The sequence below is a fragment of the Hypomesus transpacificus genome, unplaced genomic scaffold (genome assembly GCF_021917145.1).
Source record: "Hypomesus transpacificus isolate Combined female unplaced genomic scaffold, fHypTra1 scaffold_149, whole genome shotgun sequence".
Classification (NCBI taxonomy): domain Eukaryota; kingdom Metazoa; phylum Chordata; class Actinopteri; order Osmeriformes; family Osmeridae; genus Hypomesus; species Hypomesus transpacificus.
Window position 1 is genome coordinate 450,591 of NW_025813718.1, and position 27,988 is coordinate 478,578.

The 27,988-nt window shown below is 46.0% G+C and overlaps 2 protein-coding genes across 11 annotated transcripts in view; both read right to left on the bottom strand.

Annotated features, from left to right (window-relative positions):
• Positions 1 to 1,170: 1,170 nt before the first annotated feature.
• On the bottom strand, positions 1,171 to 12,359 carry LOC124488649 (myelin basic protein-like). 4 transcript variants are annotated; one of them, XM_047051377.1, is made up of 6 exons: positions 12,240 to 12,359; positions 4,753 to 4,857; positions 4,543 to 4,569; positions 3,084 to 3,158; positions 2,890 to 2,908; positions 1,171 to 1,270 (listed from the first exon to the last, which is right to left on the bottom strand). In XM_047051377.1, the coding sequence occupies exons 1-5, from the start codon at positions 12,357 to 12,359 to the stop codon at positions 2,906 to 2,908; spliced, it is 330 nt and encodes a 109-aa protein (XP_046907333.1). In that variant the 3' UTR covers positions 1,171 to 1,270; positions 2,890 to 2,905. The 4 variants fall into 4 exon arrangements, with proteins under 4 accessions (XP_046907333.1, XP_046907332.1, XP_046907331.1 ...); XM_047051376.1 differs by having other exon boundaries at positions 3,084 to 3,167; XM_047051375.1 differs by lacking the exon at positions 2,890 to 2,908.
• Positions 1,171 to 27,988, bottom strand: part of LOC124488648 (myelin basic protein-like) — a 34,006-nt gene continuing 7,188 nt past the window's right edge. The window contains exons 2-10 of one of the 7 annotated variants that reach the window (XR_006958731.1): positions 27,371 to 27,429; positions 20,863 to 20,956; positions 12,240 to 12,783; positions 4,753 to 4,857; positions 4,543 to 4,569; positions 4,173 to 4,202; positions 3,084 to 3,167; positions 2,890 to 2,908; positions 1,171 to 1,270 (exon numbers count right to left, since the gene is read on the bottom strand). Coding sequence is in view for 1 of the 7 variants with exons in the window: in XM_047051373.1 (XP_046907329.1) it covers positions 12,485 to 12,783; positions 20,863 to 20,956; positions 27,371 to 27,415 (438 nt within the window). In the remaining 6 variants the exon portion in view is untranslated. Of the gene's footprint in view, positions 1,271 to 2,889; positions 2,909 to 3,083; positions 3,168 to 4,172; positions 4,203 to 4,542; positions 4,570 to 4,752; positions 4,858 to 9,076; positions 12,784 to 20,862; positions 20,957 to 27,370; positions 27,430 to 27,988 lie in introns of those variants that run through there. The other 6 variants (XR_006958730.1, XR_006958729.1, XR_006958727.1 and 3 more) reach the window with 6 other exon arrangements.

Genomic DNA, 27,988 nt, shown 5'->3' on the forward strand with positions numbered 1-27,988 from the left:
GAGAGAGACAACAGGAAATCAGTTGTTTGGCACTTAGAACAAAAAATGGCATTGCTTCAGCTAGCTGTTTTATATTCTTTGTTGGTTCTGTTCTTTAAAGCTGGAGACCGTTAAAACAAAAAGGACGACGTGTCTAGACTACAACTACAAGCAGTGGGGGGGAGATCTGGCTTTATCTCTGAGCGCGCTTAGTACATAGGGTGGCGGCGCCAGCAGAAGCGTTCAGAGCAGAGACGCTGCCATGCAGGGATGAAACCAGTGCACTTCAGAAGAATCGGTTAGGTCTATGGTCGGGACAATCCCAGAGCCATCTCGTAACGTTAGAGTGTTTACTTCAGCCATAACAATCGACTGGAAATCAAATCAAAATGAAGCAGTGTTAGAAACTAGAACATCATTCAGTCATTGTTACAATTTATTGCATAGATTTTTAGAGGGTTAACACATTTTTGTAACCACCGAAGTTCACAGCCAATAAGAGATCCTAATGTGAAACATAGAAGGACAGCACATTTAACACGAGACATGATTGGCCAAGATATGAGGGGAAGTGTTGAAAAAAAAAAAACACAAAGCCCAGTAGGCCACAATTATAAATGAGAGGATGAGTTAGTCCGCTCATGAAACGGATGACAGACTTGACCTGTATGACGAGAGACAATTTCGACAGGACGAAAAACCACTCTTTACTGAGCCAGAACTGAACCTGGTCATTCTGGGCCTGCTGACATGCTATTGGTCAGGTCAAAGGAACATCCACCATCTCTACCCCAGGTCCAACTCAGCTAGCCAGCCAGGTTAGACATATTTTAGACAGAGACACAAAGGCTAAAGCATGGTGGCTAGAGACCTATTTGACAGGTAACTTGAGAAGTACATGACACATAGGTAGACAATATACAACAAGTAGCTCGAGAGTCATATGACAGGTAGCTATAGACGTAAAGATGGAGGAATGGGTGGGGGGCAACCTGCAACTGCAGTTCACATGGTGATGGACGAGGAGAAGACGGATGGGGAGGAAGAGGATGGGGGACACATGCCAGATGAGACAATGCTGAGACAGATTGTGTTGCTACTACCAGCCAAGGAGGGAAAGAGGCATCAGAGTTATAGTCTAGGTTAGAGAGTTAGAGAAGCAGGGAGAGGTTTCGTTTTTCTTCTGTTTTCCCACTGTAGTCCCTTAGTTATGACATCTGCCCAGGTGCTGTTGAAAGGGGTGCAGACAGGGACCTCAGCGTTTGGCTGGAGAAGCACTTCGACTTCCTCCCTGGAGGAGCAAGGGGAAATGCGTGAATTAGTTGAAAAGACAACAGAAACATGAATATATTCCTTCAGAATGGATCGTTATTGCAATTCACATAGGATTAATCCTTCAAACAACCTCAATGTTTGTGTCTTAAGTTTTTCCTGGCAGTATTGTGAGTGGTAATAAACATTTTCTGAAGCAAATGTTTCCTTCTCTTGGGGAGCTGACAAATAATTTGCATCCCTGTGGACACTGGATCCTTTGAGACTAAACTACCAACTTGCCTGCTGGCCAAGAACGCAGATATGATGTTCAATATAACAGGAGCTTATTCCAAGAATAGAATAGCATTGTTTTCTGTTTAGATGGTGAAGTAGGAAGGGCCAAGGATCTAAATGGTACACAGATTATACAAATGAGACAAAGCTTTGGGGAGAATGATTGGATTAAAGATAATCCATATCGTACAAAGCTGATAAATCTTTGCACACAGAAAAGAGGGCAGCCTTTGCTGTGAGCCTTTTGAACAGCCATTTGAGCTGGAAATAATTGTCGGTCAGAGAAAAACTAATTAAAATGCTAAACATATTTTAAAAAACTTACAAAGAACTAAAAGAGTGTAAAATGGATAATGCTGTATCTCTTCAAATGAGATAAAGTCCCCCGTTTTTACAGCAGATAGTGAGCAGATAGGAAGTTCACTTGACATAAATTAGTTAGCTGGTGTGTATGAATAATAGACATTAGACTAGCATATTCCTAGCAGCAGTATTGAACTCACACATAATTGTGTAGCCTATATCATCACCATAACTGCAGTACAGTGTAGGCCTTTCATTAATTGTAGCTGAACAGTAGCTCCATTGTCATACTGTAGCTTGTAATAAATTGGCCTAGCTAATTGTACAAGTAGTACAAGTAGGCAAGGTGTACCTATCATAAGCTAAGGAGTGCATTTACAAAATTATTGTACCCCTCCCTCCCTCACTCACTCCCTCACTCCCTCACACCCTCACACCTCCAATCCTTTCCCACCAAGCTAATTAACTGACTATGACTGAGCCTATCTTTTGCTATGCTAGGAAGGAACCCTGTTGGAATAAACCCAGGCCAGAGAAGATAGAGACTTGCTGGAGCGTGTCCCTCAAATAAGCCCGCATCAATCCGCGAGCCTCACTCTCTTTCAGGTAAACAAACCAACAATATCTAAACAAGGCGCCCAAAATGAATGCACGACCCAAGTCGTGAGTCGTGACGGCGGTTATGAGGCAGCGCAGCGCCGTCGGTGCTACGGCGTGGAATGTATCAGAAGCCACAAGGTCTGGAAAATATCCAGCAGATGATGGAATGGTAGTTATTGCCCTTTAGCGGTTAGCATAGCCCTCGCCAGTCGCCACCATTGCGGGCAAACATACATCATTGACACCTGGCTCTCCAATAGCCTTACTTGGCAGTAATGTTGCTTTAAAAACTCTGGACCCATATCCTGCACAGAATAGAAGTATTGGCATTAACCTACCTTCAAAATTGCATCATAAATTGTGATGACTATCTCTTAACTGTCTACCAGCTTGGATAGGTGGAACGTTTGTAGCAATTTAAGCGGATGTTATTTGTTACCTGACGGTTAGGCTACTCACTGAATGTGTGGTGTCATCACTGAGGTGGAAAAGATGTTCAGAAGAGATTGAGAACGTGATTAGTGTAAAACATTGCATCATATACCAATCAATGATTGAGCCTAGAAGAATCGTCTTTAGAGATTGAGTTTAGGTTATTTTGTCACTATGGAAACTTTCTTGCAGGTTTAAAAAAAAAAAAAAAATAGGCTTACCATTTTGAAGATCTTGGACAGAGTTCCCTGGCCATCAGTAGGGCTGGCCTTCTTAGCCTTGGCAGACTGCGACTTCTGAGACCCCTTGAGAAGAGATAAATGAAAGGAAGGGGGGATGATTAGAGTGAGACAAAAGAAGGAGGTGGAGAGAGAGAGGGTGAGCCGACAGAGCCGCTTTCAGGACAGACTATGGAGTGTCTGGAGCCTGCCTCAGTATCAGATCCTAGTGTCTGTCCCAACCCACCAGTCAGGGATGGACTGGAGGGAGGCCAAACTGAGCCCAGATCATTAATGACCCGAAACAACATCAGTAGGCTATGAATCAGCGGCGCGTCACTTTACAATCACAGAAAAGGGTTTCATGTCAATGCCCTCTGATACAGTGCATTTTAATCTCATCACCGTGCCTTGAAGATTGATGTTTAAGATTGAGAAGAGAAACCACTGAGATGAAACCGAGATTTAACATCAATCTGGACAGATTTATTTTTTCTTCGAAAATCCCTCGGGGAGAAGAGATTAAAGGAGTCTCTTTCATCTCACTCTCACTGTAACACGCGCACACAGACACACAGACACACACACTCCAGTACACACACCGTTAGCTGTTAAATGACTCATAACACCCACAGCATCCACATATCAGTAGAAAGTGAGGAGGACGATGGAGCAGGATTCATGTCACCAAACAGAGAGGGGCTTTAAGAACAGGATGTTGACTGTTGCCTCTGGCGGGGGAGTGGCCTGGGGGGAGGGAGATTAAACAAAGGAAGGGGATGGAGCTGGTGGGCATGTATGCGTAGATTACTGGGGATACAAAGCCTCAGAAAGATAGTATTATATGACGATGGCTCAAAGATTTACAGGGAACGGTTTATGGGGTATACAATATTGACGGTTTGTAGTCTGTATATTTTGTAGTGTACACGTACAGTATACTAAGCCAAAGGTGCCATTGCACCAGATGGTAGTTTACGGGGCAGAAACAGAGACAAGTGAATCTGATGAAAGACCGGACCCTAACCCACCCCCCAACCAGTAGCTGGTCGGACATGACACCTCTGTCTGGAGCAGCGGTTAAACACCTACCAGGCCTAGCTTGGCTTGGAGTCCGCTCCACTGGCAAGGCAACAGACAGACAGACAAGTAGAAAGACAGGTAGAAAGATAAACAGGCAGACGGGCAGACAGACAGAGGGACAAACACACAGAAAAACAGAAACACAGACAGTGGGAGTGTATGAGTGAGTGAGTGGGAGGGAGGGAGGGAGGGAAAGGGGGGCAGATAGAGAGGAAAGGTGAAAGACAGATAACGCCAGCAGGGAAGGCCTGGTTCAGAGACACAGCTTACAGTATGAAACAAAGGCCAAGGCACACATGATACTTCTCTAAGAAAACGGCATAATCCATAACTCTGCATGACCATGAGACGGAGCGACGTGATGGTGAATGTGACTCACCCTAGACTTGGGAGGGGCAGGGGACACCTGATGAGAGAGAGAGAGAGTCAGGAATATATTGCTTTTTAGAGCAACAGCTCCACTGGCTGTGGCTTGGAAAGGCTGACCAGACCACAGATTGAAACAAACAAGCATAGCTTTCCAATGCCTTGACAAAGTTTGCAACGTTTCCAATGGGAGGTCCCCTCAGAAGAGTTGGTAAAGACTCACAATGCCTCTGAAGAAGTGCACCACTGCGTTCTCTGCGCCGCGCTTGCGAGGGGACGCCGCGGTCGGCCTGGCAGGGGAGGAGGACAAAGCTCCACGGAAAGACCCCTGTGGAGGGGGGGGGGGATAAGAAGAAGAAAAAGAGGAGGAGAAAGTATGGAAGGATGTGAAGATGGGGGTGGGGGGTGAAAGAGGGAAAGGGTCAAGGAAGAGGGAAGGTGAGGTACAGTAGATCGTGTTAGAAAGTCACGCCAGGTTCAAACCTACAGAGGATGGACGGACAGTTCTAGAAAAGCCCCGTGGCTCAGTTCAAAGCCCCCTATGGTGACACACATGTCGCCGTGGGAACCAGCTGGGGGCATATTGCCTAGCAGCGGGAGGGTCAAGGAGGCATTTTTCACTGGCGTAGAATGCCTGTCGTTCCATTTTACTCTCTCCCTCCCTCCTCCCTCTCTGTCACTCCCTCCCTCCATGCATATTTGCTCCCTCCATCTCACTTACTCTCAATACAGCCATCCCCTTGGCCCACCTGTCGTGATACTCCTTCACCTCTTCTCTCTACCTCCTTCCCCTGTGCTACTCTGCTCTATAGCTCTCCCCATCACTTCCTCCTTCCCTCACTTGTTTCCTAGTCGTCTCACACTAATAAACTCTCAGGACCCCCCCCCCCCCCCATTAACAACAACGTCACGTCTCAGACAGATTGATAATGCGTGTGGAAAAACTCATTAAAAAAAGCTCTCATGAAGACGTGTGATTTAAAACCAGAGCAGAGTTGCTGTACCAATTCAGAACTCGGAATATCACCTCAATCAATTCACTTGCAGTTCTTTTAGTTTGATCTCTATGCTTGCTGCATCATTTTGTCAGCCTATGGTCTGCGGCTGTCTGTGTCACCAATCATCTCTGGAGAAGGGGAACCCTCAAAGCATTGCGCCCCCAAAGATTTCTTTTTTTTTAACTGATATTTCTTGGGAGTTTTTCCATGTCTTCTTAAAGGGTTTTGGTTTGGTTAAGGTGCTGTTTGGTTTGTATGTTACCTCCTCTACAACATTGCTTGTTAAAAGGGCTACAATTTGAGTGAAAAGTGTGTGTCATTGTAGCCTGACGTTGACATACTCATAATTCTGGTCAGAATATGAGTCTGATAACGCTCCGTTTGGCTGTGAGTATGGGGCGTGTTTTAACTGAACCTGGCAAAAAATGCCTCTATGCTAAATTGGATAGACCTACAACCAATCAGAGCAACGTAATATGTTGTTTGAATTCAACCCAAGCGCTCTTTGGTGACGTGGTTGATTACGTTACTGTTGATCATCTGTCCATCATCGAATAAAGCCCGCACTGACAATTTGATTGGTCCGAACAGCTCTTGTTCGGATATAGTTTTTCCCCAGCCGAGCTACCCCAGACCCAACTTCCCGACCAATGTTTGTGGGCGGGGCTAAATTGGGCTGGCAGCCAGGCTCGTGTCATTGCAGAGGAAAACTCTGATTGGTGGAAATAAAGGATCAAAACCAGCATTGTTTACAAAGGACTATGCTGTAAAGCTGGTTGGAGATCAGTTTGTGTCCTGTGGGACCCAAAAAGATTTCTAGGTGGCTGAATCTTCCTTGGTTCCTTCAGAGGACTGCTGTTTTAGAAGTTTGCTAACTTTGTTCCCATTGTCTGCTCAGAGAACATAGGCAGACACACACTCAATCATTCATTTACAAACACACATACACTAAAAAACACACACACATGCCTCTGCACACATATGCCCATGCATGCATAAACATAGTCTGTCTGGAGGGGAAGAATGCTGTGATTCTTTGAGGGAAATTGAGCTTAAACCACCGCATCATCACTTTAGATCCTCCCAAACATGATCTTCTCCACACATGGCCTCCTACTGCCGGGCATGGGAGGACCTGCCATGCCAGTTGTGGCATGATGGGTATAAACCAAGCCCTCAGGCCTTTGAGGTATGCAGCCTTTTGTGCTCACACCAACAGCTCAACACTTGGTCTCCGGTTCTGTCAGAGGGCTGCGTGACTCAGCAGCGCTATGCCACGTCAACGTTGGAGGCAGAGCGGAACGTCCACGGGCGGCTCACTTCTCAAAGCAGCAGGGAGAGAACTGATGACTCGACGCCGCGTCGTCCAGATGTCACGACACAGCGCCGCGCGTCTCACTCATGTAGCAGACAAGAGGCTGTGTTAGGGATTGCTTTGTTAAAAACAACGTGAGGTGGCAGGTGGCGTGAGTTGATAGAGGGAGAAAGGAAGATAAAACAAGAGAGAAACAACAAGAGCCTCCTCTTGATTGATTTCTTTCCAGGTTAGGAAATGCTCAGTCATGACTCTCCGCAGACCGTGCGGTGTCCGGTTGCACTTGCTATTATCTGAGTCTCTACTTTTCCTACAGAAGATGGTCGTGTTTTGAAGGGAGCCAGGCTGTAGCCCTGTGGCACTACAGAAGCCCTGGAGAAGGGTCCTTTCAGAACCAAAGAACAGAGCCACGGATAATTGCGTGTTGGGCAGGGAGGAAATGTTCTTTTCGTTTGATGTTTGAAGAGAATGAGAGATGAGTGTGTGTGTGTGTGTGTGTGCTTGTGTAAGACTGCATTCTCTTGGGCTTACAGCTCAGACATCAATGTTTCTCATTTTAGCCAGAGAGGATGAACAACTATACATCAAACTGAGAAACATCTAATTTACAATTCCCATGCATGATTGGGTATACATTATGGTTGACATCCTTTTATGTGTGTGTGTGTGGGTATGTGTTTGTGTGTGTGGGGGGCATAGCAGGTGTGTGTCTATGTGGAGAGAGCATAGCAGATGTGTGTGTGTGTGGGGGGGGGGGGCATAGCAGGTGTGTGTGTGTGTTTGAGAGGAGAGCATGGCAGCACTGTTGAATGTTGCAGTAGCTAAGAAGCTGACCTGGACTCCAGTGTTCCCTACTGGTCCAACCTCTCGTCAGTCCGGAGTGAAACACAGCCCAAGCTGTGCTACTCCTCTATCCTACTCACAGTAGCATAGAGGATGCGGAAACCATCATTAGCTCTATAACTCTACATATAATACTGAGGGGATGGATATGTGGGAACAAACTCAGACATACAGCAGCAGAATCACAAACAAACAATAGCACATCATAGTGTATCACAATTTTTTAATAAACAGCTGCTAGATGCGATGTTGACCCTCAAAAGGTTAGCAACGTAGGAAAGGTCTGAGTCATCGTCAGCAACAGTGTCCAAATAATGGACTAGTCTGACATCAATCAATAAACGAAACACTCAACTGCTACAATATCCGCCTATTTAAATTATCCCTGCGCTCAAACATCGAAATCACCACAGATCTAAACTTCTGATGCTCTTCTCAAGGTTTAAGATCACATTTCACCACACAGCATTAATTTACCAGGAAATGTATCTGACAGGAAACAGGAAACAAGCATTACCTGTAGGGAAGAGTCCAAACATTTCCTGTACCCTGATGAATAGTATAATATATATTTTTTATGAAACAGGTGTTTTAGTCTTTATTTCCGTAGCAAAAAGTATGTATTGAAACCGACAGATTTGAATGGAAAACAGGACAAGCTAGTTCACTGGAGCGACCCCAGACAGCACAGAAAGCTGATGTGTTCTAAAGTCTCAGATGGCAATTCTTGAAACTATTTTACAAATAGTTTCAAGAATGAATCTACCAAATGAGTGCGCTCACACGTAACGTGGTACTTGACAACAAAACATTCCCATTCTGAATTCTTTGAGCTAATTAGTAACAGCATGGTTGATTAATCTTAACAAATACAAAACATTTCCACTCATGACTCTTGTGTCACATAACAACATTCCTATTCTCAGCAAATATATCTACTGTTAACGGTATTTCTTTCCCAATTGGATTTAAACTGGATATGGACAAATGACAAGGCTTTAGCTCTAACCGTCCATGACCATAAGCGACTTATGTTACTTTAAATAAGATCAGCAGATCTCTAAAAGGTTAACATATCCCTTCTTCTTGCCTCAGCTGAGCGTTGTAACATTAAGATATTTTGTTTTACCCTTACTGTACAATACACTCCACGGGGCAGGTTGCTTCAGATTCTCTTTAACTGTCGACAATACATTTATTATTTAATGTAAAAAAATATCCTCCCAATGAAAGGATTATACCAATTCTAATGCAGCTCAAAGCATGTGAACCTCACAGACTGGAGTTAAGAGTCCTTGCATCCCATCCCTTGTATCATGAGTGGATTATAAAAAATAAGAGACATACTGTAGACATAAAGGGAATTAGAACAATGAAAACAGTGCTGAAGGTGATTGTTAAAGAGTTTAATCAAGCCGTAATCCAAAAGCCCAGAGACCAGGATCAGGTTAGGAACAGGTTGTTGGTCATTTACAATTCACAGGAAGTACAAACAACAAGCAATGGTTGGATTTTCTCAAAGCATTACAAAAGGGATCAGCAAATTAGGATCCGACCTGGGTCAAGATGACACCTACACGCTCTTTGAACAAAATGCTGCTACCTTGAGTCATAACAGCAATTGCACTGTCACTGAATGAGCCACAGGTTGCATCGGTTTAGCCTGTAGAAAGGGGCTTTAATGTAATTGGTCTGTTCATACATGCATGGGGGTTGGCAAATTTACCATGCTGTCCAGGTTATATCCACCCAATACAATTCAATCAAGTGAAATGTTACCATTGTTCTTTTATATTTCAGACTCTTAAAGTGATACCCCTCATCTTTACCCATAATTGTATTTGTGTCTACCAATGCAAAAATATTATTAAATTAATACAAATCAATGAATTCAAAATATATGTTAAACTTAGTCATGAGAATAGTCATAAATAACCAAAACAGGGGTGGAAAATACAGTTACACTACCCTTGAGGTCAAGTTCAACAGCAACTGTTTTGGAATTCCAGTTTAAACTCTTAACAGAGCCGTTAGGATGCAGCTTTCCTCTAAAAGATGGGTTAACCTGGGCTTTATGGTGAACAACAGTTTAACCTGGATCAAAACTGGAGAAAGGTACTTCAACCTGAGTTTAAACTCGGTGACAGTGCAATTGCCTCAACAGCAATTTTCACTTCCGGAACCTTTCCACTTGTCAGGGTAAAAGACACACAGGTGAACCTGAGGTGTGCTAAATCCAGCAAGAGAAGAACATCTCTGACAGGCTTTGGACCAAGACACTGGGGTGGAGTGCAGTATTCATTAAGAAACTGGAGTTAATATCTGAATGGTAAACAGACATGCTAAAGGTTGCATTATTTTGACGCTAGCTTTGACAGCTATACAAAGATGTACATTATGACACGGATATATATATATATTGGCTTGTGTGTTTTCCATTTGTAGTGGGGTAGTAGCTAGGAGTGCTCATGTAAACTCTGTCAATTTACAGCATTACTAAACTTTGTCATTTGGAGTCATTTGGAATAATTTGAAATCCCACTCATTGTCCAGTTCAGGTAGCACTTAATATTGGATTAATTTCCTGAGTTTTGGCAAAAAAGGTATTGTTTTCATAAACATGAAACATCCCATTCATAGCCAAGTGTCAAAGCATTGACATTAAATTGAGAAACATGTTGATTTAACCCTAAATTGTTAAGTATTAGTAATTCGATAATGGCCATTGGGAGAACTCAAATGACTATTGGTCATGATTATTTCCATTCTGACTTATCCCATATGTTAAACCGTTTTAAAATATGACAACCACTTAAAGGGGCTAAGTATAATATTATAAACAATACCGTTTGATACAATATTCCACAAAGTACTTCTCAAAGACTGCCTTTGATCAGTGCCAGTAATACTGGAAATGAATACCTGTAAACCAACTATTTGAGCTGTTTAACGTCTGCTTCAAAAGCTAAGCTAAGATAAGTTATTTTCAACTTTTTAGTAGCAGATTGCATCTGCTTTAGGCAACAGAGGTGGGTCAGACCTATCCATACTTGAGATATTAAAAACTATTAGTCTGAAGGCAAACCTTTGGTTTAAATACCTTTTTATACCGTAGCTTAAAACAAACCAGTAAACTGGTCAACTATGAAAACTCTTTCTCAGACGTGATATTAAAGAGACAGAAATACAACATATAACATTATGGTAAAGTCAACACTAACAGTTTTGTTTTGTCAATCCAGGACACCCTGATGATGTCCCCCCAGCAGATGTATATTTCAGAAGTGTATTTCCATTTAGAAAAAAAACTAATCTGATATGGAGTAGTGAGGGAAGGGCACAGGCAAGTACTAATAAAGCAAGAAAAGAAAATGTGTAAAAATTGGCAATTTTACTATCTATCCAACAGGTAAAACCTGTTCTATTCTGTTAAGGCTTGGGACAATGCACATTTTGGAAGCTTTCTGAAAGAGATCATCTTCAAGAAAGACCATGTTCTAAAAACAATCAACGCTAACTCTCACCCAGTTGAGGTCAACTACCCTTGCTCACTGGGTGCACTACAGGAACAGAGTTAAACAGCAGAACGGCTTCTCCAGTTGTCTGCCTGGAACTTTGGCTCCCCTCTTTGCGGACCTAATTCTGTACCGTGTCTCTCTGCTAGTCCTCCACTTACCAGGCAGACACAATATGACTCACCAACTCAGTTTGTTTAACCATTTTTATAGTTATCCATATCTTCTATTCTTTTCTGTACAATGTATGTTATAGACCAGTGTTTTAGTCAAGAGAGGAAAGAGAGGGTGATATGCTCTCAAAACATTTCACAACTCTGTTCACAATGTTTTAAAAAAGCTCACAACTAAATAGAAGTGAATCTTGTACCCTGTTACTGGTCAATTTCTTAATCTGTCAACTATTTTAACTGTCAGTCTGTCGGAAAAGTAGCAAATTGCCTTTCGGAACAGTTTCCCAAACGATGACATGATCAATAAACTAAATAAGGATATAAACAATGTTACTGATAACAAGTCATTCTTTTTCAGTACCTGACACACAACGTGCAACAACTTAGTTTTACACTATGAATAAACATATATATGATAACTATATAATTACTTGCTAAAAGAGAGCAAACAATGGCAACTAAGAGAAACCAGCCAACAATGCTACCATTCACTGGCACTAAGATTAAGACCATAATGTACCACAGATACTAGAGCTTAAATGAAACAAAACTGTTTCTTTGACAAGTACCACATCAAAAATGAAAATGAACTACTCCAATTCACAGCCTTATCTCCAACCACACCCAAAGCAGATATCCAGTGTCTATTATAGTAACAAACATATCATTTCTATACAGTTTCGAGAAATCATATGAACATAAAAATACAAACCAAAATAATTTCCTTTCTTTCAAATTCTTGCATCGGGTCAACATCAAAATCGTCATTTCAGATCCGTCCCTGAGGCCAGACTAGGAGTGTATTTTGTAAAACTGCAGAGTGAGCTGTGTGTATTAGTCCCAAATAACCCTTTTTCTGTCCTCACCTTGCTCTTCTTCTTCTTGTCCCCTCCAAAGAACTTCCCAATCTGATCCAGGAGCCCTGGAGCCTGCTTCCTGCGCCCCAGTCCAAAGGCTGACTGAGCTGAGCTACTAGCAGAAGCCATGGTGCGATAGGTGGTCGTTTGGTTTGGGTAGCGGTAGTATACTGGTCAAATACAGGGCTCTGTTTCCCGAGGGTGAGCGAGAGAGAGTTAGGGGGGAAGAAGAGAGAAAGAGAGAAGACGCAACTCTAGTCTAGGTCCTGCTCAGGGCTCTCCGATCCGCACTCCGAACCTGCTCCACTGTGCTCTTGAATGGTCTGCAGCTCGTCCGATTCAGAGGGCCGCTCTTTGAAGGTGTTGTCCTCTCGTCCCGGGGCATCTCGGGAGAAGAGGCGGACCAGGTGGGGGCGGGGCGCGGCGCCGTCAGCGTCAGCTGTGTTGGCGTCGGTCCAGGCCTGGCCGGGCCCCTCTGCGCCCGTGGAGTCGGCCGCCACCGCCGTCTCCGAGACGCAGCCATTGTTCTGGTCGACATCTGCCTCGGCCAGGCCTGTGCAGAAACAACAAGGGTTATCTATGGAGTAGGACCAGCATGGGGCATCAACAAGCAGCCTGGGGGACAATGAGTCCTTTTCAGCGAGCCCTACCCTGGGCTTGTTCCTGCTGATGGGAGACCAGCAAGGGACCCGCATGAGACCCACAGTACCGCAGTGTAGCATGCACCTATGAGATGATATCCCAGCTGGAAGACTGGTTCAAGTCTGTTAGCAAGGTGTTTTGGTACATTTCACAGCCACCATTCAACACTACCGAAGGTCGTGTGATGTATATACCGTATTATTTACTGGACGTACGGTATGGTGGTGATACATCATGTACCTAGCATCTAAGGCCGCATTTGCGAGCTCTCTTGAAACGCAAGCAATCAAATAATTCTGTTGTGTACACTGTGAAAGGGACTCATTGATTTACGATTTATTGCTGAATGCCTTATGCTTCTTGGCATCCCATTTCTGTTTGTTTTCTCCGAGCAAAGCCAGGGCTGTGGCCGTTGTACTGACACAAAAATATGGTTATGCCTGTAAACCTCCATACTGTCGGAGTCTAGCAGGCACAGGGCATCCAGTACAGACCTGCCAATAAACAATACTCCTACTGTCCCCTGGCCGGCCAGAAACCGTGTAGAGGAACACCAGCCAATCTGAATGCTAATTCTGTGGGAACACTGGGCCATTGTCAGCCCCTGCATAGTTACTTCTGCACAACAATGGGACCAATGTCCCTAAAATAACTCCTATAAGTATGGATTTTCAGCCCGATGCACAGTGACACTTATCTGATCGGGGACTTGAGCAGGGAGCAGGCAGGCTGGAAGCTGTGCAAGGCCCAGAGTACAGGACTTCACAGGGTTCCGTTGACATGTTGCAGGAGGCATGACTTCAAAACTGACAATCCTCGCTAGAGGTGGGGTATGTCAGGAGAGTACCTGCTGAATTTGGGACACTATCTACGTCATCGTGCCACAGGCAGACAGTCTTCGATGGGCGTTTTTGGGATTGACAACACAGCAAATAAGCCTAGTTTCTGATTGATAAATTATAGTGTCCTTCCTTACCCCTGGAACCGAGGGTTTTCAGTAATAATGACTGCAGATCCTCCGAAATCCTCCAAGAGGAATTGGTAAAAGAGCTAACTGTCGACTTCTAGGGGACATGACAGCTCCCCTAGGCCGTCCCTGCTGGGGCCAGACAGAATGTGACAGACTTGCTCCTCTTTCGAACCTTCCAAACTAGCAAGCAATCAGTTCCTATCTCTCCTGGGGAAGGAAGGGGACAGAAATAGGGGGAGGGTTGACAAAGGGATGGGGTATGAACTGGAGAGACAGAGAAAGTGGGGGGATCGAGGCGAAATAAAGAGTTTCAGTCACCTTTATGACTCATCCATCTCATTTCCTCGGGATATCAGTTTGACCTCCTCTCTTCTCTCCAACACGGCCTCACTTGTTTCTTGCACCAAACACAGAAAGGACCCCCCTTTTGTGTTCTTCTGCTCCCCTGTCTCTATCTTTATCTTAGTTTATTTGACTGAAAGAAAAGCGCTAAATAAACAGTTCATCTTGCTGCAATGCTCATTGTTTACTTCACAAACTTTCTGGAGGGTTTATCCTTAAAACTTTACTGTCTATGGACGGCAAAAGATTGAATATCCTCTTTTCTTGTCTAGTTTTTGAGCAGCTATTATTTACTGGCAGATGTGGAACTGACTTTAAACTGTACTTAATTCATGTATGTCTTCGAGCTAGTCTAGTCTGATTTGTTAAGTCTATTTACTGTTAAATTGTAGTCTATATATGCTGCATGTTAGTCTATGCAGAACTATATACTAGTCTAGTATTTTGCTTTCCGCTTCTCTGGTCTATTTTGTAGACAGGTTTATCTGCTATCAGCTAGTCCTGTATATTTGCTAGTCAAGTCAATCTGCTATCTACTAGTCTATCTTCAAACAGTCTATCTGCTATCAGCTAGACTATTTCATTATTTATCGGATATATAGTGGTCTTTCTGCTCTATGCAGGTCTTCCAGTCAGCTGCTGCCCTGCTCTGTGACTTTACCTTTCACTTAATCTTAATAGCAAACCCAGTCTGAAAGTCAATCATCTGATAACACACACTGTCCCATCTTAATGAGTCAGGAAATTGCTGTAGTCAGAACATTTTTACACCTTACTCATCTTTTTTGTCATCTCATATAGAATTGGGTTTCTGAAGAAGATGTCTGTCTTTTCTGTGACTATTACCTTGAAATATTAGACATCTGAGCCAGTGGTTGCCTGTGGCAAGATGTTAAAAAGCAACCCATGATCCTGCAATAAATATGGCATCGTTTGTATGTATTGCATGTATCAACACCTCAGAGAAAAGTTGTGGTAAAAGTAGAAAAGAGAGAGGAAGGTCGGGAGAGGAAATGATAGACGAAAGTAAAGAAGACGTCAGTTTGACAGATAGTTTGGAGGGCTAATTTGTGGCAAACCAGTACCCACTGCCCCTGACGAGGTGTCGCATGGAGCAGGATGTTAGATCACGGCGGTGTGTAAACTGTGATCCGTGGTCATCACCGAACACAACGATGCTTCACACTATGGGGAAAAAGGGGAGGAGAGGAGATCCAACTCGAGGAGAAAACTAAAGGAGATGAATTGGAGATGAAATAATAAAAGAGCAGAGGAGAGGAGATGACACAAGACGAGAACAGGCGGAAGGAGAGACAGGAGGAGGAGGAGGAGAAGAGAGGACATGAGAAGACAATAGACGACAGGAGAGGAGTTGACGGGAGGGGAGGGGAGAAGGACGGAGAACGGAGGCGAGGAGAAGACACGAGGGACGCTGGCCTCATTGGCGCTGACAGCGTGCATAACCCTTCCCGGGGAGCGAGCGAAGCAGTGGAATGAAGGAGGGGGGGTAAGTAGCAGACGAGTGCTGCACCTGTGATGGGGTTATGCGGCACTTCACTCCCTCTGGTTGATCTCATGGTCCCCTCGTGGCGGCTGTTTTATTCATACGCGGAGGAGCTAATTTAACGAGCCTCTCCTGAATGTCTATCACTGGGCAGGCTGGCGGCCCCATGGCCCTGAGGGTAACATTCTCTGGATCACTTGTATTAGGCTCAGAACACACAGCTATTACCACTAGAACAGGCTTAGAACAGCGTTAGCAGGAATATAACAGACCTAACACACCTCTTGCCCATTAACGTGGGCTTCGCACGCACAGCTAACATCACTAGCAACGCCTTACAACACGCTGAGGTAACACTGCTAGCACACGCCTCCACCACAGCGAGCACACAGCTAGCAAACCTTGAACAGACTTAGCGTAAAAGAAGGCAAGGTTCTAAAACAATAACATGGTGGTGGGCCTGAGGCATGGGAGGCATGTCCTCCCGGCATGTGGCCCTGGGCCAGGCCTCCCACCCGAGATTCCAGGGAGAAAGAGGCTCACTGTCCCACCCTGCCTCTGGCATGCTGGCCCTCCAGCCTTCTGGAAGATTCCACAGGGGAGGAAACGAGAATGGACGGAGGTCACAGTAGCTTCTCAGGTCACACCCTGTGGTGCCTATGCCTGTGGTGTCTGGAGACCACCTTGTGACAGGTCATCTGCGAGAGGCTGCTGAAAATCAGGAGAGAATGTAAGAGACAGCATGGTCATGGTCTGGCCACATCTTTAGGAAGGGCATTGCCAGGTGGACTTCCGAGTTTGACTCCGGCGTAAAGTGCTTCATCATCCTCATTGAAACCATTCTCATCATATCATTAAAGTTGGAGTTAGTGGTTAGGTGTTCAAGGTTAGGGTTCAGTGTTAGGGTTTTGAGTTTAAGGTTGGGGTTCAGCTTGTACGGTTGGGGTCCAGTGTTCAGGGTCAGGGTGAGGCTGTTGCAGCCTACAGTATAGGCATGGTCTTGAGAGAGCGAGAATACACACATGCCTCCTCTCTCTCCCACTGCACTGTTCTGGAACAATGGCAAACTTCACTAGCTAAGAAGAAAAATCCAATCACTGACAATGGCTTTCTGTGCCAGTACAATGCAGCATTATGTGGCTTTAAGTGAACATATGGACAGATATCATACGCGCTTCATAAATTCTTCCTTCCTCAATCTCTTTGGATTTTGCTATCATTGTTAATGTGAACATTGTATCTCTCACATCTTTCTAAAGCCATTTATTTATTGCATGGTGTGTTTTTGTCTGCGTAGGCAGTGTGTGTGTCGGTGTAGATGATGTGGCCGTATCTCGGGGTGGATGATGTCATCATTCAGCGCCCGCAGACATTTCCTGAGAGTTACTGAATGAAAGCGACAAGGGAGAGAGAGATGGGGAGAGAGAGAGGGAAACAGAGACGGAGAAAGAGGGAAGAGACAGGGAGAGAGCGAGGGAAAGAGACAGGGAGAAAGAGGTGGGAGAGAGAGAGTGAGAGAGAGCGCGAGAGAGAGAGAGTAAAAGAGAGAGAAAGACTAACACTGTATCATCCACAGGGCTATACTGACACATAGACAGACACTTCCACACATGAGAGATGGATGTGAGAGATGCCAGCTGGAGGCTGGAGTGAGAGGCAGCAGCAGAGATTAGGACATTGGTCCCTCATCTAACCACTGACATAATGAACTCATCTTCCTGCCTGCTTCTGTCATATACTGTATCTAGACACTGCGGAACAGGTTTGTCCACAGCAGGCTTCTTGCCTGGTCTATCTACAGCTTACTGCCTGGTTTAGCTTCAGCTCACTGCCTGGTTTATCTACAGGTTCCTGACTGTTTAAATATTTTATGGGAAGCTTACTTAATGGTTTATGAAGGAAGCTGGCCTGTATACAGCAGGCTTACTGCCTGATCTATATACCGCCTACTTCCTGGTCTATATACTGCTGGTTTGATGCCTGGTCTATAGAGTATACAGTAGGTTTGATGCCTGGTATGTAAACAGCAGCCTTGCTGCCTGGTCTATATAACTTGCCTGGTGTATCTACATCAGGTTTGATGCCTGTTCTTTATACAGCTTCCTGCCCAAGGAATTATTTATGCAGGTGCTGAGGGGGTGCTAGATCATTGACAGGGGGAGCTGCGCAATTATATATATATATATATATATATATATATTTATATATATAATAAATACTATTAATAAATGAGCGATATTTTTGGGGGTGCTATCAGGGTGCTTTGGTCTTTCTTGGAGGTGCTGAAGCACCTGCTAGCCCCCCCCTAGCGACGCCCATGTTCCTGCCTCATCTCTATACCGCTAACTGGTCTGCGTACAGAAGGCACGCTGTATGGCTTATATACAGCTTACTGCCGGGTCAATCTACGGACAACAAATCCCTGATTCACGTCCGTCCCACGGCAGGGCAGTTCTTGAAAAGCAACACACATGAATTCAACTTTGACTTTGAGCCGAGCAATAGTTCTCCCACGTGTTTTACTTTGGCAGCACTGGGATGTGAACGCAGGGGGCCTGGGGGCAGGGGGCCTGGTGGCAGGGGACCTGGGGGCAGGGGGCCTGGGGGCAGGGGGCCTGGGGGCAGGAGGCCTGGGGGCAGGGGGCCTGGGGGCAGGGGGCCTGGGGGCAGGAGGCCTGGGGGCAGGGGGCCTGGGGGCAGGGGGCCTGGGGGCAAGAGGCAGGGGGCCTGGGGGCAGGGGGCCTGGGGGCAGGAGGCCTGGGGGCAGGAGGCCTGGGGGCAGGGGGCCTGGGGGCAGGGGGCCTGGGGGCTGGGGCCTGGGGGTTGTGTGTGAGTGTGGGGTGTTCTCTCCCTCCCCCTCTGAGGGACGGCTGTGTGCTCCCCTAGTCCGGCCCTCCTCCTCTCACAGCTGCTTACACACTCCCTGATTGTCCAGCCAGATGGTCAAGACTGGATGACGTGGTGCAAGGGATTCAGAAACCTACCGATTCGCACACACACACACACACACACACAACACACACACACTGGCAGGCACACACACGCACACGTAGACACACGCGCGTGCACAAACGCACTTGTACACTCACACGCACAAACATGCACACACACGACAGATACAGAGGGTGAACAAGTGCACTGACATCCTCTTACATCGGATTGCATTTCTGATGTTCAGAGAGAGAGAGAGAGAGAAAGCGAGAAGGAGAAAGAGAGAGTGAACAGGACGAAGGAGAGGAGGAGAGATGAGGAGAAAGACAGGCAACAAATGGAGGGAATCTGAACAATGGTGTCAAACCAGAGAACACTGGCCCAGTGATGGATGTCTCCCTTCAACAATCAGAGCTTTGGAGGGCTGAGGAGTCAGGGCCAGGCCCTGTACCAGCTAGTGTTAGCCTCAGATACAGAGACAAACGCCTGAGCCATCCGCCCTCTTTATATCCCCCCAACAAAACACACATAGCCACAGCACGCACACGCACACACGCACACACACACACACACACACACACACACACACACTACACGAGTCGATTGAACTGCAGTTTCTGTTTTTCGTCTTGTTCAGGTCTGTTGAGGGTCCTCACAGACTGGGTAAACAGTACAGTGTACCTCTCCAGCACATCCACCAGCACAGGCTCGCTGGGGGGATCCTCCCTGGGGGCAGGATGTTCAATTCTCAGGACATGGCTGTGGCTCTGTTTTCATTGTCTTCCTGGCCTGTCAATTTGCAATCCAGTTAGTAACGAACTACAGCAGGAGTAAGATGAGTGCTTCCTCTGTCTCATCCTCCTCTCTCTCTCTCTCTCTCTCTCTCTCTCTCTCTCTCTCTCTCTCTCTCTCTCTCTCTCTCCCCGTTCTCCTCTCCTCTCCTGTTATAACTCAATAATCCTACCTGGCCGAATCGATTATGTGCCTCCCAAAGTTCACTTTAGTAGCTAGACTGCAAAACTTGGTTAGAATACCGCTAATACAGTCTACAATTCTATTGACTTAGGCTGAAATGATTCAGTCTTGTCGACGGTGACAGGAAGACGGTATTTGAGAAGGGGAGGACCATGCAGCCCTGTTCACCTCCTCATCTGTCTCTTCCCCAGTAAACTGCCACACCTGCAAATTCACCATATGCACTTCATCCCTAGGTTCCATGTCTTGAATAATGAGGTCTGACACCCGCTGACACTAATGTGGTTTCAGAGGCTGCGGAAAAGCGCACCCTCTCACATTAGAAAAGATAATGGTGGTAGTGGTGGTGGGGTATAAGATAAGACTGACTCATCCCTTGGATACCGGTGTTCTTGTGTTTATAGGTGCGCGTGGGCGTATGGTGGTGCATTTTGTTGATGTATGCTGGTGTGTGCATGCATTTTGTGAATGTGTTTCGTGTGTGTGTGTGTGTGTGTGTGTGTGTGAGGTATGTGTCTTTGTGAGTGTGTTCAATGCAGGTACGTGTAAGTGTGTGAGTGTGTGTGTGTGTCGTTGATTGTGGGAAACAGTCTAACCCAGTAAAATCTCATTACAGCAAAACCCAGGATAGACATGTCACATCATGCCAACCGCCTGCCCCCACCCCAAACCCGCGACCGAAGCTGGGGGAGACCTCTCGGAACACCGACGCCTGCTGATGGGAGAGCAAACAAGCCCAGGGAGCACTTAACCACCACTTACCCGCTCGCCATAAAACACTTTCTCCGTGGTAATATGGTGGTAATGGTGGAGATGTACACTGGGCCTATACATATTCCATATTTATGTACACGGCTTTAGCTGGCGCCAGATTAGTTAAACTCGTGTGCTTGCCCAACAGGGTCTCTAAGCAAATTCTGAGTGGTTTTGTTCCCTTTTCCCGAAGTCTGATAAGAGATCGGTGTGTTTCTTACGTGCTTATCGGAATTAAATGCTGACACAGCAAGATAAAGGGTTAAACATTACCACCTGTTGAAACAGAAATGACCTCGTAAAGGACCAGGCACTAAGGCTGGCAGGGCCCAGCCAAGCTCGCCGTAATCGGATGTTTCTAGAAAGATTAGGTGCCTGGTGTGGAAACACTGACCTTAAAAGACCTCAGACTCATGGCGATGACTCGTAACCGTGACATCATACTAGTATCCTGTTCATTGGAAAATAATGCTTGTGGTGTGTAGTATGATGAAGATGACGCCGAATCTCCTTACCAAAAACTTCGTCCTGGGAATCGGGTTCGGCGTGGATCTGCTGCGTCATGGCTGGTTCTGGTTCTGGTTCTAGTTCTGGTTCTGGTGATAAAGCCTGGAGAGGGAGCGCACACGAGCGCATACACACACACACACACACAAACAGGTGAGGTGCTATGGCAACAGAAGGGGAGCATGTGCTGCGCAGGGTGGGCTGTTGTTGTTTGGCAGCTCCCACTGCATCAGCACGGTCACACAAAAGCACCCCGGCACATCAACCACTGTGGCTCTTTATTTAAGCATGAAACGTACTGACAATACACATCCATCCCCTCTAGTCCCAACCTCCGGAACCCACCACCCACTCGCACACGGCAGGTCTCCAAACAGCAAATCCAATGTGTGTGTCGATGTGAGCGCGTGGGTCCCTCAGAGAGGCATTTCCAGGATCTGCAGTGACTAGGCTTGGACCCAAGATGTGTTTAACACACCCCAGGGATCAATAAAGGGGGAATTGGACTGAAGGTTCCTCCAGTCGCGTGGCTGCTAGCCTTCTTCAGACCACCTGGTCTGGTGTGGAAGGGATGGCCAATAGCAGAGTGCAGGCGAATAAAGAATGGTGACGGTTCAATTATGGAAATGTCGTCTGTCATTGCCTTCTCAAGAATGATAACCTATTCTACCGATGCCTTTTCTCATAATATTTTGGGGACTCCGTCGAATCCCTGTCTTTATTCTACCAAGAGAGCCGAGTTCCCCCCCCCCCAGACCAGTCAATTTCTTTTTCATATTTGGTCATCGTTTAGCCACCCGATTATCTGGACTTGTAGCACCTAACCTCCATCGCTATCCACTCCACCTGTTTGGCAACACGAGCGTTTGAGACATACTGCGGTGGTGCCAACGAACCCACCACCATCTTCCCCTCTGTTCTCTCCCGTCTTCCCCCTCTCTCTATTCCTACCTCCCTCACTATGCTCTCCTCGATTCCCCTCCAATCTTAGATCCTCAACTTTTGTCCTCTCCACTCCTCTCCTCCCCACTCATTTCCACTCCTCTACCCTCCACCTCATCTCCTCTCATCCTGAACCACTTCTGTAACCTTAGAGAGATGGAAAAAGGAGAAATACCTTTACCATCACCTCACTTTGACTCTAATTCACCTATCGAATGAGGTGTGTTAAATCAAGCTGCAGAATCGCACTCCATCGACACAAAGCAATCTTTGCTGCAGTGTGTTATAGACCTATACAACTCCCAGTTAGCAGCTGGAAATATTTTCAATTATACCATTTTGTAAGAATACTCTGTCAACCGTGGTATAGCCTACTCTTGAATACAATTGTATGAAGGTCAGTTAGCTGCTGAACTGTTTTTCATTTTCCACTCGTTTTCTATCAGTCGGCCAGGTGGGCCCATTGATTGTTAAAGAGACGTTTTGTGTTCAGTTCAGGCTGGTTCATATAAAAGGGGAAGCGAAGGAAAGTCAACATCGTTCATTACAGAGAAATGTGACAGACCCAGTGGTGTAACCTGACAACTGTTGATTGATAACCTCTGTGATCTGTGCTGCTGTTGTAACTCTGATCAATGCTGCTGTGAGAATGATGCTGCTGTCATGATATTGAAGGACACAGAGATCCATAATGGATTTGTTTTGGCAGACGCTTTTTATCCATATATCTCTGACCTGCTGATCTGCTGTCAAATACTCTAACCACTGAGCTATACCTTCACACATACACACACATACCCCATCTCTACACACGCATTCACATACAAACACACAGATTTAATTATGCAGAATTTTGTCCAATAACCCAAATGCAATTACTAGAGACAAGTTGGGTCTTCAAGATTGACGACAATCCGTCACTCTGAGAAGATAGTGATATTAAATGTTCAGTGGAAGTAGTAACACAAAATTCGAATTCATTTTATATATAAGGCTTACAATAGAAGGCAATTATTCAGACAAGAAATACCACACACTGATATGCTCCTATCCTCTGTGGACTGTCACCAGAGCGTTCGACTGGACGCTAACTTCCTGTCTGAATCATTCATGTACATCCCGGATATCGATTCTCACTGTGAGCATGTCATTGTGAAAAACCTCGGCCTGGGATCGTGAAACACAGGGAGAAAATAAGAAGAGACGGGAGAGCCTCTGTATCTGCTTTTGGAAGGGTTGTTTGAGGACCAATTTGTCACCTCTGTTATTACGGGGAGAGCTATCTCCCACACAGACATATAGTGAGAGCTGCCGCCAAGCTATACAGAGCTGAGAAAATACAGATAACAGTCACAACGGTAGATTAGTCTGTCATTTTGAACTAGCATTTTTTTGGGGAACATTCTACTTTCAGACTAGAAAGGTGGAGAGGGAACAGAAAAGCAGCCCAGAATAAGCGGGCCGAACACGTTGAACCTTTCCAGTCCTGTCACCCCTTTCAAAATAGCCAAGAAAAAGCTAGGCCCCAATGCCCTCTTCACAATCCCATTCCCTCTCTCTATGGAAAACGTTGGCACCCCACCATGCGGTGGGTGACAGGCGAGACAGTTAGAGGAGCCCCGGCCAAGACAATGACAACACAGAGCCTGTTCTCCGAGGTCCTGGACAGACGATCCAGTCAGACGGAAGACCGCAATGCGCCTTCGCCTCGCACTCGGCATCCAAAAGCCTTAGGCTCCCTCCTCTGGAAGCGTAGCGCCAACAGCCTCACGAGGCTCCAACTGAACACGAGCCAGGACCGCCACTCTCTTCTCGGGGCGGAAACGTCTCCAAACTTCCAAACGCTAAACTCAGCGAGATGTGAACACGCAATACCCAAGTGGCTAGCCATAGCCTTCACAGTCCAGAAAATCGGTTTGAATAGATGCAGGGCTCGGCAGTTTGCCGAGACAGTAGCGTGTCAGCATGCTGGGTATGTGTAGCTCAGGCGTAGGCCTGAGCATGCATTCCATCAGACACAGTCTGGTGTTCAAGGTCCCATCCCACCGAGAAGAGATTGGCAAATTCTGGAAATGTTATGCATGACTGATAAACATGTTCTGACTTCCATCGCAAATAAGTTGCTGTCAGCAGCGAGGTGTGGAGAAGATAGACAGGACGTTTGTGAATAAAGCATGGTCTGGAGATAATGTACGTATCAAAAAAGGATCAAACAATGGCTCTCCCAGGATGCCTGTGGCCCAGATTCCTGATTTCTTGCGGACCCACTCAACCCAGTAAGGGCCAATTACAGTTACTGAAGCTGGCTCTAAACACCGTGGGGCCCTGCATTAATGCTGCGCATTAAATGCTACACTTTATGCAGTTCGATACTTTCCAGTCCAAGGTATTAATCTCACTGCCATTTATCTGATACAGGTGGAAACTAGTCCTCAAGATGTTTTTCTACATGCCAGGCTCTGGATTAAAGTATAAGGGTGATTGGGCATTCTCTGTTGCTGTCCCAGGGCTATTGAATAGCCTTCCTCTGTGGTTCTGGTCTTCTCCTAGCCTCAATACGGTTATATCCTGGATGAAAACTATCAAATTATCCTTGGCTTTTGAGTCTCTACAAGGCACGGTCCTCATTTTCCTGTCAGGTCATGTGTAGTTGGTCTCTTGTGTCATGCCACATGTACTTATTTCTGCCATGTTTCTACTGTAGTGCACTTTGGGTTTTAAACGTGCTATGGACTTGCACTTTGGTTTTTAAACGTGCTATACAAATAAATATGGTTGCTCGATTGATCCCCTGTAGATTCAATTCTAGCAATCTTTATGGAACGCATCTGCAATGAAAAGAACAAGATTTAGGTCCAGTCAGTTAGCGTATTATTATTTTCTTTTTTTCTTTGGCCATCGCTCTTGGTCTTTATTTCTCAAACCACAAAACGGATTTCATAATGATCTGGGAGGGTGGGTGTCAAAACAACGGCTTTTGAAATCCCATTTCCACAGTGAGGTTGGTGTGAGGCTGTGAAGTGGAGAAGCTGTGTTCCAGCCAGAGCTGGATCTTGATGACTTTGCATCTTGATGACTCCCTGCATTATCTGCTGTATTTTTTAAGCTGTAACAAATGGACTTAGGTAAGAGAGGTTAATCATCGGATGTCATTAAAGCCCATTACTGCCTGTTTAAACCCCCCCAACTTCTACTCCCACGCTAGGACCAGAGAGGATAATAGGTTGTCTGCAATTTCAGGATTCAAAAAGCAAAAACCTCTGCAGCAGGCATACAATCTCATTCTAATCACGCTTGTCCTTCTCAATTAATGGCCCATCACATGTATCTATTTTAAATCTAAGTAGAGTGACAGTTGGCTAGCCCACAGTGCCACCTCACCACACTAATTTGTCTATATGGCCCTATATGGGTACCATGCTACATGAATCAACCCCAGTTCCTGGCGCACTGTATAAATAGCACTTAAGAATTGAACATCCAACCCAGCCACCATGATGATGGCCCTGCGTTTCCCTTGACTGGTCCCAGAACCAGCACAACTTTCTCGTGGTATTGTTGCCACGACAGGCCTTAGCCTTTGTGATGTGGTGGTCTGGTCTCCACACAGTGCACCAGTCGACCAGTGACCATTGCAAGAATGTGCTATCAGATAAATGAATCAACAAGAAAGGCATGTTGATTCACCAGTACACTGCGAGAAATGAGCTACCAGGGCAGCCATGATGGAGAGATGAGCTACCAGGGCAGCCATGTTGGAGAGATGAGCTATCAGGTCAGCCATGATGGAGAGATGAGCTAGCAGGGCAGCCATGTTGGAGAGATGAGCTAGCAGGGCAGCCATGATGGAGAGATGAGCTAGCAGGGCAGCCATGTTGGAGAGATGAGCTAGCAGGGCAGCCATGTTGGAGAGATGAGCTAGCAGGGCAGCCATGTTGGAGAGATGAGCTAGCAGGGTAGCCATGTTGGAGAGATGAGCTAGCAGGGCAGCCATGTTGGAGAGATGAGCTAGCAGGGCAGCCATGTTGGAGAGATGAGCTAGCAGGGCAGCCATGTTGGAGAGATGAGCTAGCAGGGTAGCCATGTTGGAGAGATGAGCTAGCAGGGCAGCCATTTTGGAGAAATGAGCTAGCAGGGTAGCCATGATGGAGAGATGAGCTAGCAGGGCAGCCATGATGGAGAGATGAGCTAGCAGGGCAGCCATGATGGAGAGATGAGCTAGCAGGGCAGCCATGATGGAGAGATGAGCTAGCAGGGCAGCTACGATGGAGAGATGAGCTAGCAGGGCAGCCATGATGGAGAGATGAGCTAGCAGGGCAGCCATGATGGATTTGCTCTATGGGTGGGGGGAAGGGGTTGCTGTCAATCGTTGTCCCAGAGTTCTCAGAATTGGGGCAGAGATCAATGGCTCATCTGAACCATCAAACCTCCCAATTCTGATACAGAGGCATGAGGCACACTGGGGTAATCAGTGTACTGTGGTTGTTAGTGTTGTAGTTGAGATCTGACATGACTTGGGACTACGGGCCACGGTTACAGAATGGCTTTTTATAAGGCGTCTAATATCGCTATGGCAACTATGTCATTAAGGGTATTCATACGCCGAAAAGGCATTTGCCAACAACACAAGCCAGTAGACACGACCCTGTCCGTTCCCATTTACCTAATTCACATCTACGATGTTGCTCTGCTCCCTTTCCACTCCTCCAGTTTCCTCTGACCCAGACTAATGCATTGCTGCCTAGCAACACTACCACTCTAGAAACCAGGTGAGTCTATCAGCAGGGTTTAAAAGACAAAGCCCTGCAAAACCTTGACTCTCTCAGGGTTTAGCCCCGCTGAAAACACAGCGCCTCAAAGACCGGTGTGACTGACACGTCAGTCAAGAGAAGGGAGAGAAAGAGAGAGACAGAGAGACAGAGGTCAGGGAAGGAAAGAAAGTGAGATAGATAGATAGAGCAACAGTGAGGGGGGAAAGAGAGCAAATAAGAAAAATAGAAGAGATAGAGATACAAAGAGAGACAGAGTGAGAAAGAAAAGGAGAGAGAAAGACGGAGGGAGAGAAGGGAGTTGGATAATGGGGTAGCTAGCTGGGTGTTAAACAACCGACCTCTGTTATTTCGAAGATGTATTAAGAAGGGGACAATCTTTTGAGGAGACATCTGGGTGGAAAAAGACTCATTTACCACATCCTTTTTCTGTGGTTACAAAGTGAGTCAAAGCTCTCCAATCTTCCCCCAGCTCCCCCGGGGCCTCCAACAAGACAAGCGGCATTTTAAAGGTCATATTTCTCTCCTACAGAAGGGGTGGTGACATCGAGGGAATAAGAACACAGTCCAAAGTTCGGCACTCCACAGTGCCTCGTTGATAAAGCTTGCGCTGACCTTTAGAACTCAACGCATTTCACACCAACAGCGCCCGCTTCGTACAGAAAGCTATGAGCTCACCTTTCCTTTCACGGGACCAAGCGACCGCATTGTACGTTCTCTTGGCGCTTCACAACAAAGCAATACACTGACCCCCCGTTTCGAAAATAGCAAGGGCGCTCATAACTCCCCCGGAGAGGATTGTTACCTTGCTCTCCGGATGTGTCTCGCGCTTTCCTAGATGTTGTCCCATGCTGCTGACCGAGACTGTGGAGAAAAGAGGAGAACATAGCTGCGTCAGACCTACAGAGTAGCAGGGCTACATCATAGCGGCACATGCGTTCTGCACATCATAGTATCGGACCGACACCGTAGTAGTTGTACATCACAGTTAGCACACCATCGTAGGGTCAGAACGACATCATCGTGTCAGAGCTACATCATAATATCAGAGAGCTGTACATCTATATTTGTAGGCCTTCTTCATCTACAGACTAAAATAATATCATGAACCATTAGAAACGCTAATGGTCGAAAAAGTAGAAACTGCCGGACAGACAGGAAAGAGGCTTTGGAGCGTCTCCAGGCAACCACAGCTCTGTTTTAACCTTGTGATTCATGTTTTTTTCAGATCATGGAGGGATACAATGTCTGCCAAGGTGCTTCTCTTTGAACAATGAACCACTCAGGGCAGTGGTCCTCCCATTAGTTTGGACACATGCACTTCACTGTGAACGTCAGACCAAAACCCATCTGTTATTTCACTAGCAAGAGATCCTAGTCTGCGGCAGAGCAAGGCCAGCAGAACAGATTTCATTGTAAGCAA

Coding starts and splice junctions, on each gene's coding strand:
- LOC124488649 (XM_047051374.1), bottom strand. CDS start 12,359: ATGGCTTCTGCTAGTAGCTCAGCTCAGTCAGCCTTTGGACTGGGGCGC. Junction 4,858..12,239: donor ACAAGAAGAAGAAGAGCAAG/GTGAGGACAGAA, acceptor CCCCCTCCACAG/GGGTCTTTCCGTGGAGCTTT. Junction 1,271..3,083: donor TGTCCAAGATCTTCAAAATG/GTAAGCCTATTT, acceptor TTGCTCCTCCAG/GGAGGAAGTCGAAGTGCTTC.